At 37.4% G+C, this 12335-nt stretch overlaps 1 protein-coding gene across 5 annotated transcripts in view; it reads left to right on the top strand.

Moving 5' to 3' along the window:
* Nucleotides 1–12335, top strand: part of IFT88 (intraflagellar transport 88) — a 124721-nt gene that overhangs the window by 27015 nt on the left and 85371 nt on the right. For all 5 annotated transcript variants that reach the window (XM_039473368.2, XM_039473369.2, XM_074387939.1 and 2 more), the window contains 8 exons: nucleotides 627–680; nucleotides 1278–1341; nucleotides 3000–3069; nucleotides 4001–4091; nucleotides 4864–4968; nucleotides 6522–6624; nucleotides 7347–7461; nucleotides 10346–10574. In XM_039473368.2, the coding sequence (XP_039329302.1) occupies nucleotides 627–680; nucleotides 1278–1341; nucleotides 3000–3069; nucleotides 4001–4091; nucleotides 4864–4968; nucleotides 6522–6624; nucleotides 7347–7461; nucleotides 10346–10574 (831 nt within the window). The remainder of the gene's footprint in view (nucleotides 1–626; nucleotides 681–1277; nucleotides 1342–2999; nucleotides 3070–4000; nucleotides 4092–4863; nucleotides 4969–6521; nucleotides 6625–7346; nucleotides 7462–10345; nucleotides 10575–12335) is intronic.

Here is a 12335-nt window from a genome sequence, read left to right as displayed (position 1 = left end):
TTACTTATAATTTGGATGTTTTAGCTTATATGAAATAACAGAGGAATAAGAAAAATGGAAGAATTAGGTGAAATAGCATTTCTTAGTCAAAAAAATGTCTTCAGAACCTAGAGGTCCAAGGCACTTGCCTTCATAATGCTCCTTTATATGAGTGAAGAAAGTAGCCTTCTACATAATATAACTGTGTGTCATATGAAACATGCTTTTATTAGTTAGCCTGAGTATGTGTTACTCATAAATTTGATTTTTGGTGGTGTTTCAGAATAAGAGCAAACTTTTTCCATGAAGTGCTGGATATTTTAGGCTTCGCAGATCATATGGTCTCTGCTGCAGCTATCCAACTCTGCATCTGTAAAGCAAAAGCAGCTATAGGCAGTGTGCAAAGGAATGGGGCATGGCTATGTAAATAAAGTTTTCCAAGAAAACTTTATTTACAAAGGCTACCGGTTATAGTTTTCTGCTCTCTGTTTTATTAGAGTTTCATAGTTTTACTCCTATACCAGGAGTAAAGGAAGAAATTGTTTGTTTATTTGCCGATATAATGAAGAATACTTGTATAATTTGGTTTAAAAATTTAAGATAGGTGTTTGTAGGAATCCTTTTAACTTAACTTTTCTGTTTACTAGTCCAAGACATCCCTGGCATCATCCATAGGAAGACCAATGACTGGGGCTATTCAGGTATCTCTATTGTATGCTTGTTCATGTTGTGCCTTTATTGTGACTTGAAATTTACTACTAAAGGTTTTTTACTTTATTGTAGTATTTTAAAATTTAAAGAAGCTATTACCCATATAGTGACCCAGATTCTTTATATTGTGGGCTAAAGTCTAGACTGTCATAAATCTTTGAAGGTGAGATCTCTAGATAATATTTACTCAGGTCTCAAATGAATTTCCACTGGGAAGTGGACAGAACTGATAATTGCTTATATGATGTATTCTGGGGCTCATTTTTCCTGTGCTACCATTTACCACAAATTCTGGTTTCTCTCACAAGCATTTAAGAAACCAACCAAAAGTAAGAGAGTAGCTGGCTAATAAGCCAATTAATTTTTTCCATCTATAAGCCCAGTTAGATCAAATAATTGAAATTCTAAAGTGGCAAGAGGACAGGATTGATACATGAGGAGGTGGAAGTAAGGAGTAAACATACAGTGATTAAAATTTGGCATTTTAAAATGGGGCTATATTAAGGTGTGTGTAATGTGTAGAACTGTACACAGGAGCTAGATCTTACTTGAGAATCCTTTTTAAATGATTCCCATTCTCTTTGAAGGATGGAGTTACTAGGCCCATGACAGCCGTGAGAGCAGCTGGTTTTATCAAAGCAGGTTTGAGAGGTTTGTTACACTGTCTCTAATAATAATCTTTTTTGGATCTTTTAATCTTTTACCATTTTGTGAGTATAAATATTAATGCCATTTTAAATAAAATTTAACAATGCCGTTGATTATAAGATGCACTGATATTTTAGGTACCATTAAGAAAGGAAAGGGATGGCCAGGAGTGGTCACTCACACCTGTAATCCCAGCACTCTGGGAGGCCGTGGCAGGTGGATCACAAGGTCAAGAGATGGAGACCATCCTGGCCAACATGGTGAAACCCCGTCTCTACTAAAAATACAAAAATTAGCTGGGCATGGTGGTGCACGCCTGTAGTCCTGGCTGCTTGGGAGGCTGAGGCAGGAGAATCACTTGAACCCAGGAGGTGGAGGTTGCAGTGAGCTGAGATTACGCCACTGCACTCCAGCCTGGGGACAGAGCAAGACTCCATCTCAAAAAACAAAACAAAACAAACAAACAAAACAAAACAAAACAACAACAACAGCAACAAAATATATAGAGAGAAAGGAAAGGGATGATGAAATCTTCTACGTATCTGTTAGGGTGGTAATTAAGCCATGGTGTAATTTGTCAATAGCAAAGACCTGGAACCAACCCAAATGCCTGTCGATGATAGACTGGACAAAGAAAATGTGGCACATATACACTGTGGAATATTATGCAGCCATAAAAAATGATGAGTTTGTGTCCTTTGTAGGGACATGTGTGAATCTGTAAACCATCATTCTCAGCAAACTGATGCAAGAACAGAAATCAAATACCGCATGTTCTGACTCACAGGCAGATGTTGAACAATGAGAACACATGGACACAGGGAGGGGAGCATCACACACTGGGGTCTGCTGGGGGGGACTAGAGGAGGGACAGTGGGGAGTAAGGAGGTTGGGGAGGGATAACATGGGGAGAAATGCCAGATGTAGGTGACAGGGGGATGGAGGCAGCAAACCACATTGCCATGTATGTACCTATGCAACAGTCCTGCATGATCTGCACATGTAACCCAGAACCTAAAGTGCAATTTAAAAAATAATAATATGTAGTTAAGTTAAATGATAATTCAAAAATAAAATTATGACAAAAATTAATGTTTAGTATGCCAATAAGGAAAATTAAAAAGCCAATACCAAGTTATAAGACATGTGACTGATAATTTAGGGTTGAAAATACGGACAGATCACTGTGGAAGAGAAAGTAAATGCTGAGAATATCTTATTTTTGTTTTTAAGTTTTAACACATGTATTATTTATATAGTTTTATGTATGTTAAAAATCTTACCAATTTCCCGATATATGAAATGTTTATATCAGGCATCCCCAAACTTTTTACACAGGGGGCCAGTTCACTGTCCCTCAGACCATTGGAGGACCACCACATACTGTGCTCCTCTCACTGACCACCAGTGAAAGAGGTGCCCCTTCCTGAAGTGCGGCGAGGGGCCGGATAAATGGCCTCAGGGGGCTGCATGCGGCCCGCGGGCCGTAGTTTGGGGACACCTGGTTTATATGGACACAGTGTTGACTCCATTTAAATCAGTAGGTAATGGAAACCATTTAATAAGTGAATGAAACAGCTTATACTAAGTTTTATATTTTCATATTTTCTTCCATTTTGCTGGGTTACAAACTGAGTGTTAACTCTTCAATTGTGTCTCAGGCTCTGCATTTGACCCACTTGGTCAGTCAAGGGGCCCTGCTCCTCCTTTGGAAGTCAAGAAAAAAGATAGGTATGTAAGTCCTTATGTTGTTGCTGCTTTATATTTTTTATTTTTATTTTCCAAATATGGAATTTGATTTTTTTTTTTTTTTTTTTTGGAGATGGTGTCTCACTCTGTTGCCCAGGCTGGAATGCAGTGATGCGATCTCAGCCACTGCAGCCTTCATCTCCCAGGTTCAAGTGACTCTCCTATCTCAGCCTCCCAAGTAGCTCACATTCAGGAGCCTGTCGTAACACCAGGTTAATTTTTATATTTTTTAGTAGAGACAGGGTTTCACCATGTTGGCCAGGCTGCTCTCAAACTCCTGACCTCCAGTGATCCACCCGCCTCAACCTCCCAAAGTGCTGGGATTACATCTGGGAGCTACTGTGCCCAGCCATGTTGCCTATCTTGACTGTTGCTAGTATTTTACTATTATGAATGTTGTTAGTATTTTACTACATGATGTAGTTGTTAAAAACAGTACTACATTTGCTCTTTAATACCATGTATACATTTGTCTTATCTATAACCTATTCTTAAAGTTTAAATACACATCATTCAATGTTGAAAGTAAATTAGGCTAGGTGTGGTGGCTCACACCTGTAATCTCAGCACTTTGGGAGGCTAAGGAGGGAGGATCACTTGAGGCCTGGAGTTTAAGACCAGCCTGCCTCGGCAAGATGGGGTGACACTGTCTCTACAAAAAAAATAAATAAAAATAAATTAGTCATGTATGGCAGCATGCACGTACAGTTCTAGCTACTTGGGAGGCTGAGGATCACCTGAGCCCAGGAGTCAAGACTGCAGGCTGCAGTGAACTATGATTGTGCCACTGCACTCCAGCCAGCAACAAGTGAGACCTTATCTCTAAAATAAAATAGAATGAAATAAAATAAAATTTAGTATAGATTGTTTGAGGTTGAATGATTTAAATTATACCTGCTTTTTTCTTTAAAAGCCCAGAAGAAAAAATAAAGCAATTAGAGAAGGAAGTAAATGAGTTGGTAGAAGAAAGCTGTATTGCTAATAGTTGTGGAGACTTAAAATTGGTAAGTTCATAAACTAGTAAGATTCAAGATTACGAAGCATGTACGATGTATGTCTGCTTTTATACATTCACTGTATGTGTAGACAAATATTTTTGTTTACCATTGACTGGTCCTAGGATAAAAAGCAATTATTTTGAGAACAAGGAATTGTAACTCAGTTTCATAAATTTGAATGTCAAAAAAATTGGCTGATTTTGTCATTTTTGACATTAGTCTTTCAGTAGGGAAAAAAAAATTCTAATGTATTGGTAGACTTAACTTTGCAGCCTGGTGGACTATCGGATTAGACCCCAGTATGCTGCTGAAAGGCATGCTACCATGAGCCACACACAGTACTAAGAGCTTTCTTCTTCTCGAAGCCTCACTACTATCAAATATTTTTTCCTAAGTAAACTAAAAAAATTATAGTTTGCTTTTTGAGAATCCAACTTTGCTTTTTAACTATCAGTCTTTTCTTTTAATTTGCTTTGTTCGCATTACTTTGATTGTCATTTCATATAAATATAATGAATAAGTTATTGGATTAATGAATACCATTAGAAATGTTCACTTTAAAAAGCTACTTTTATTACTCAGAGAACTGGTGCTTTTTTTGTCATTCTAGAAAAAAAAATCCCTTTCAAAGAGAAGTTTGTGGTAAGAGCACAGAGGGGTGTCCTGGGGAATCTGAGGATAGAAAATGAATTTATCCAACTTTTATGTAGATATTCCTCAAATGCAGAAAAGTTGATGAATACCCAAAGGAAATTACAAGATATAAATCTGATTTCAGGCCTTAGAAAAGGCAAAAGATGCAGGAAGAAAAGAGAGAGTCCTGGTGAGACAGCGAGAACAAGCTGCAACTCCAGAAAATATCAATTTGGATTTAACTTACTCAGTAAGTGTTGAAATATAACAAAATTTTTAAGTAAAATTTTGGCTAGGGTTAATGGGTTCCAGAGTCTCTTTTATTTTAAAAATCTTATTGGTCTTCAGGTACTCAGAATTAGATTAAAATCATAATCTTTAGTTCATGAAACACTCTTATCTTTGTTTTATACAAAGAGCTCTTTTTTATTTCGTTATGTAACTAGTTATTTTGGGCTGAGTGCAGTGGCTCGCGCCTGTAATCCTAACACTTTGGGAGGCCAAGGTGGGAGGATCACTTGCGCTCGGAAGTTTGCGACCAGCCTCTGCAACATAGTGAGACCTCGTCTCTATTTAAAAATATGTATATATTTTGATAACTTAGTAAATACCTGCAAACTTATCATCCAATGGCTCTATTTCTTGAAGAGCACTCATTTTTACGCTCTATCCAGGTAGTTATTTTGATGAGATTGTAATGTAGGCTTTTGGGTCAGCGATTTTCAAGAACGTCAAACGAGGCCAATAAGATAATGTTCTACGAGGGCCGTGAGGCAAAACATCGCATGCCTCTAATCGCTAGCAAAATTGATTTGATTCTGGAAAGACACCTCCTTGATGTTTGCACTTCTGTTTTTTAAAAGGGTGTATTTTCAGCCGGGCGCAGTGGCTCACGCCTGTAATTCCAGCACTTTGGGAGGCTGAGGTGGGCTGATCACAAGGTCAAGAGACGGAGACCATCCTGGCCAATATGGTGAAACCCTGTCTCTACTAAAAATACAAAAGTTAGCTGGGCGTGGTGGCGCACACCTATAATCCCAGCAACTTGGGAGGCTAAGGCAGGAGAATCGCTTGAACCTGGGAGGCAGAGGCTGCAGTGAGCTGAGATCGTACCTGTGTACTCTAGCCTGGTGACAGACACAGACTTCATCTCAAAAAAAAAAAAAAAAAAAAGAAGTAGGGGGTGTTTTTTCAGGGGGTAAAGTTTTCATATACTAAACATAGGAAAAAAGGGGCATTCAAAATTGTCAAATGTTAGATGCCTAATATTTATAGCTGATATTCTAAAATTCCATTAAATCTTTCAGGGATAATTTATAGTGATCATTTTTTACCTTTAGGAACATAATTTCCTATAGGTTAATGACTTAAATTGTAATTTAGTATATAGAGCTCTTACTATACAAATTCTTCTCTGATAGACTTTAAGATACTTCCACATGTTTAATTTATATTTACAAAAAGAATTTATTTCACTATCTTGCTTATTTCTTTCATCACCAGCAGCATGAATGATACACAATTATTCTTTGTTGGTCTTCCAGAGATTAATAGATGGAAAATACTACTAAATTCAGAGGGATACATAGAAAATTAAGGTGAAATTTAGAAGATAGCTCTTCCTTTCTTAATGTTCATTTGGAATGCAAGATATTTCTTTTGTTTACTCAACCAAGATACTGGTTGAGTATCTTGATATAAGTAGTTAACTGTATTATAGGATTTTAATCTCTAGAAAGATTATAGGCAACAGGGGCCTAAAGTGGTCAGTAAGTGTCTTTTCTGCAATATGCTCTTTCTTAGGTTCTTTTCAATTTGGCCAGTCAGTACTCAGTTAATGAAATGTATGCCGAAGCACTGAACACATATCAAGTCATAGTGAAAAATAAGATGTTTAGCAATGCAGGTAGGTATTTATAATCAGTTTTTCCAATAGATGTATTTCTTCCATAGTGTTAATTTACATGTCCTCATTTTGTGCTTCTTTAAAATGAAATCATCTATGCTCTAAGCAAATTGATACTTATGATAGGTGTGTCCTGCTTAAACATACTGTTTACGTAAAAGTCCTTACAGATGAAGAAATATAATTAGTATGAGGTATACTGCCTAATAATAAACATAAAAAAATGTATTCTGGTATCACAAGTAGAATGAGCCGTGGCAATCCCATAGAATGTGCTTTTTTCTTATATAAATGTATCCCCAAGAGATTGTAGTTTATATTTAACATTTATATTGTGTAATTTTTCAATAGTAGTATTAATGTTTATCAGAATGTCATTTTCTTTAATATTATTAAAATGTATGTAGCATTCTTGAGTCTAATTTTTAAATGTCTTTAAGTTCCATGTTTTTTTTAGAAGAATACACAATAATGTAAAGCACAATAATGTAAATCAGCTGTTTTCTAGCCATAGTTTCAGGAATATATCTGTCCTAGGTTCCATTTCTTCACGGGAGATCAGTTTTAAAAAGTACAACTGTTTTGAATTTAGAATTTTAGATAATGTCTGAGACCTCATAACTGAGAAATGCTTCAGAGAATATGAATTAAAAGTCATCTAAAATATCAGAAAGAGTGGAAAAATGAGAATAATATATATTCATTAAATTTTTTTTAATTAGGAATATTGAAAATGAATATGGGAAATATCTATTTAAAACAAAGAAATTATTCCAAAGCCATTAAATTCTACCGAATGGCATTAGACCAAGTTCCAAGTGTCAATAAGCAAATGAGGTAAGTTTTTACCAGTAGATGATAATCGTAAAATTTAAGTGTTTCCCCAAAACAAGATAACTCTTCTGATCTGTTTTCAGTGGGTCAAACATTTTGAAGTATTTGTACATAAGATTTATATGTGTAGTATTTTGATCTGTTCCCTTCTGACCACTTGCACACATTTTATAATGAAAGGTTAAAGGTTAAAGCATTGTATGTGATCATGTGAAATAAAACTAAGCTAAGTGACCAATAAAGGGGTTAACCCTGAAGGCCATTAGTATCGTGATATAACAGTGTGGACACAAAATCATAATAGCAGTCCTCCAGAACATATTAAACTTTAGAATACAAGGCTAGAAATTAAGCCCCCCTTATGTTCTTGCTATAGATTGAGAATGAAATAGTGAGAGAAAAGGATTACTTCTGAGTCTTAGAAGAGGGCGAAGCTGGGATATTTTCCCTTCTTGCAATATTCAGGAGCAGAAACAATAAGTTCTCTTATGGTCTAGTGCAGGCATCCCCAAACTTTTTACACAGGGGGCCAGTTCACTGTCCCTCAGACCGTTGGAGGGCCGCCACATACTGTGCTCCTCTCACTGACCACCAATGAAGGAGGTGCCCCTTCCTGAAGTGTGGCGGGGGGCCGGATAAATGGCCTCAGGGGGCCGCATGCGGCCCGCGGGCCATAGTTTGGGGACGCCTGGTCTAGTGATAACTGTGGGGACATAGAAAGTTTTCAGGATATTTACTGGTCATAATTTCCCATAGACACAGTACCATTTCTCTGTGAAAATTAATTTATTTGCAATACCACCTTTTATGAGCATTCGTTTTTGAATTTTATGTATCTTATCATTAGCAAATATTATCTAACTCACAGAACACAACACCCTTGAAGTACTTTTAAGCCAGGTGAGACCAAGAATTGGAGCATTTTAGAAAAAAGATAATAGTATTGAGTAATATATATTAAGTGCTTCATAATCAATTATCAAGACAATGGGTGCTGTAGGGTCCAGCCTTATAGGGTTCTGTGAACTCCTCCCTGCTGGTGCCGAGACGAGAAACTGTAGAAATAAAAGACATAGACATAGAGATAGAGAAAAGAGAGTTTAGGCTCTGGAGTCCACTGCCAACCAAAGTGGAGACCTAAATGGTCCCGAGTGCCTGGATACTGACTTTAATTGAATATAAAGCAGTGGGCAGGGAAGATAGGGTGAGGTAATGGTGGTCAGTAATAGGGTCAGGTAAATCATGCGTCTTGGAGATATGGGACCCAAGACTTTCAGGTAGTCGAGGCAAGAAGAAAACCTAATGCATCAATACTCTTTGTATATTTGTTAGAAATATCAAGGACATTAATTCTTATCTTCTGAGAAAAAGAGAAACCAGGTGCAGAAGTAGAGGGTGAGAGTGGACATGGAACGTGACCACTGAAGCACAGCGTCACGTAGAGACAGTTAAGCCCTCAGATGTCTGCAGCACAGCCGAGGCGCCCTCCAGCAGCCCTTATGTGGACCTGACAGAGGTCTTAGAGCGTCTTGCCTTAGGATCACTTTATTCACAGTATCACCTCAATTCCATGCTTCATAACCCGATAGTCATTAGTAAAATTAAAGGTTATATTGAGTATATATCTTTATGATTATAAATGAGTAACTATAAGATTAGATATCATTATGTAAAGGAACAACTATGTGCCTATATTTCTAATTCTTTTCTAAATCGGTATTTATATGGGAACAGGCTGAGGCTTCAGACCCTTGCCACAGCACTTGCAGGGTTCCCCCCCCCACAGGTGCTACAATAATTCAGTGAAATAAATTATTGAGAACAAGAGTGGTCAAGAAAGCCTTTATGAAGGAGGTATACTTGATATTGGCTAAATTTTGAGAGAAGGGATAACATCTGAGAAAAAGGCGACACCTGAGACCAGTCAGGGAGATCATAGTCTTTATGATCTGATCAGAGAATTAAAAATAAGCTAATTTAGTTGAAATAGAGGGATTTTACTGAAGAGTGTTTAGAAATAAGGCAGGAGGGCATCCACTAGAATGGCTCTAATCACAGTAACAAGTTTCAGTGAATATGTAGAGAAATTAGAAACCTCATTCACTGGAGATGTCAAATGGTGCAACTACTTTGGAAAATAGGCAGTTAGTTTAAAAAGTAAAACACAGATTTACCATGTGACCAGCAATTCTGCTTTTAGGTATATACCCAAGAGAAAGGAAAATGTAGATTGTCACAAAGGCTTTTACACAAATGTTCATACAAAATTATTCGTAATAGCCAAAAAGAAACAAGACAACTGTCTACCAAGTAGGCAATGTATATATAAAATACAGTACACATTCAGACTGTGAAATGCTATTTGACAAAAAAAGGAAGGAAGTACTGATACATGCTGTGAAATGGAAGAGTCTCAAAAAATTATGCCAAGTGAAAGAAGCAAGACAAAATATCACAAATTGTATGACTCCATTTATATACAGTGTCTAGAAAAGACAGACAGAAAATTTACTAATGGTTACCTAGGGCTGGGGATAAGAATGAGGAATGACTGCTAATGGGCACAGGTTTTCTTTTTAGGGTAATGGAAATGAGTTAAAATAAGGATGTGGTTATGGTTCCACAACTATATAAATACAGAAATAATGATTGAATCATATACTTAAGATGAGTGAATTTTATGGTATATATATATGGTGTGTATATATATATATATATACACACACCATATATATATATATGATATATATATATATAGCTTTATCAATAAAGCTTTAAGAAAACAAGAAGTAAAGTGGGAGAGGAAAAAAGAAAACTATTTGTGGAATGGTTTGAATGCCATACTAAAGAGTTCAGAATTTTAAAACTAATCCATGTTTTTTTTTAGGATTAAAATAATGCAGAACATTGGAGTTACATTTATTCTGGCTGGTCAGTATTCAGATGCCATTAATTCATATGAGCACATAATGAGCATGGCACCAAATCTGAAGGCAGGCTACAACCTAACTGTCTGTTATTTTGCTGTTGGAGACCGAGAAAAAATGAAGAAGGCCTTCCAAAAATTGATTGCTGTTCCATTAGAAATTGATGAAGATAAATATATTTCACCAAGTGTGAGTATGAAAAAGACAGTTCTATAGCCACTTCCCAGTTATCTGTGCTTTTCTGTTTTCAGAATGAGAAAGTCAGAATAGATGACTTCTTGGGTTTCTCCGAGGCCTGTTGCAGTGTGTTTTATCATTGCTATAATTTATTCGTTATTTAAATTGCATCCAGAATGAGACTCTATTGAAATGGGGTAGGGATTATGGTTAAAACAGGCCGCATAATTTTAGTTTTTTTAAAAAAATTTATCTTAAAAATAAGATCCCATGTCATTCATTAAGCATAGTATCTTTTTTTTTTTTTTTTTTTTTGATACAGAGTCTCACTCTAACAGGCTGGAGTACAGTGGTGCAGTCTCAGCTCACTGCAATCTCTGCCTCCCAGGCTCAAGCAGTTCTCATGCCTCAGCCTTCCAAGTAGCTAGGATTACAGGCATGTGCCACCATGCCCAGCTAACTTTTGTATTTTTAGTACAGAAGGGGTTTGCCATGTTACCCAGTCTAGTCTTGAACTCCTGGCCTCATGTGATCCCCCTGCCTCCACTTCTCAAAGTGCTGGGATTACAGGTGTGAACCCAGCCAAGGGTAATATCTTGACCAAGAAACCTCCAAATCCTTTTTTTTTTTTTTTTTTGAGACGGAGTTTCGCTCTTGTTACCCAGGCTGGAGTGCAATGACGCGATCTCGGCTCACCGCAACCTCCACCTCCCGGGTTCAGGCAATTCTCCTGCCTCAGCCTCCTGAGTAGCTGAGATTACAGGCACGCACCACCATGCCCAGCTAATTTTTTGTATTTTTAGTAGAGACGGGGTTTCACTATGTTGACCAGGATGGTCTTGATCTCTCTCTTTTTTTTTGGAGACAGAGTTTTGCCCTTGTTACCCAGGCTGGAGTGCAATGGCACAATCTTGGCTCACCACAACCTCCGCCTCCTGGGTTCAGGCAATTCTCCTGCCTCAGCCTCTTGAGTAGCTGGGATTACAGGCACGCGCCACCACGCCCAGCTAATTTTTTGTATTTTTAGTAGAGACGGGGTTTCACCATGTTAACCAGGATGGTCTCAATCTCTTGACCTCTTGATCCACCTGCCTCGGCCTCCCAAAGTGCTGGGATTACAAGCTGAGCCACCGCGCCCGGCCTGGTCTCCATCTCTTGACCTTGTGATCCACCCGCCTCGGCCTCCCAAAGTGCTGGGATTACAGGCGTGAGCCACGGCGCCCGGCCAAAACCTCCAAATTCTTATTTGACCTAGTAAGAGCCATTGTTGAGCAGAGCGAACCTCAACCGTTACTAAATATATCAAGAGTGAAACATATTCCTTATCCTTATTCATAGAGTGGAACATAATACAGCTATCAAAAGTTGTATTTTCAAACATCTAGAGTGTTTATATAATGTTAAGTGAAAAAATACAAATATACACACCTATACATGAACGTAAACTGAAAGAATCGACACCATCATAGAAACAGTAGTTTCTGAGCTATGAGATTGTAAATGCTTTTAAAACATCTTCCAGATTTTTAAAAATAAAATATTGGCATACTGTATATTAGTTTATATTAAGTAAAACCATATGAAATTGCCTCTATTTGTAGATAAAAATGGTATCTTTTCAATTTTACAGAGTTGAACTTTTAATAGGTTTTCTTAATAGATTATATTAGCTGGGTGTGCTGGCAGGTGCCTGTAATCCCAGCTACTCAGGAGGCTGAGGCAAGAGAATCACTTGAACCGGGGAGGCGTAAGTTTCAATGAGCCGAGATTACA

The sequence above is a fragment of the Saimiri boliviensis genome, chromosome 16 (assembly GCF_048565385.1).
Source record: "Saimiri boliviensis isolate mSaiBol1 chromosome 16, mSaiBol1.pri, whole genome shotgun sequence".
NCBI lineage: Eukaryota > Metazoa > Chordata > Mammalia > Primates > Cebidae > Saimiri > Saimiri boliviensis.
This window is presented reverse-complemented; position numbering and strand designations above follow the sequence as displayed.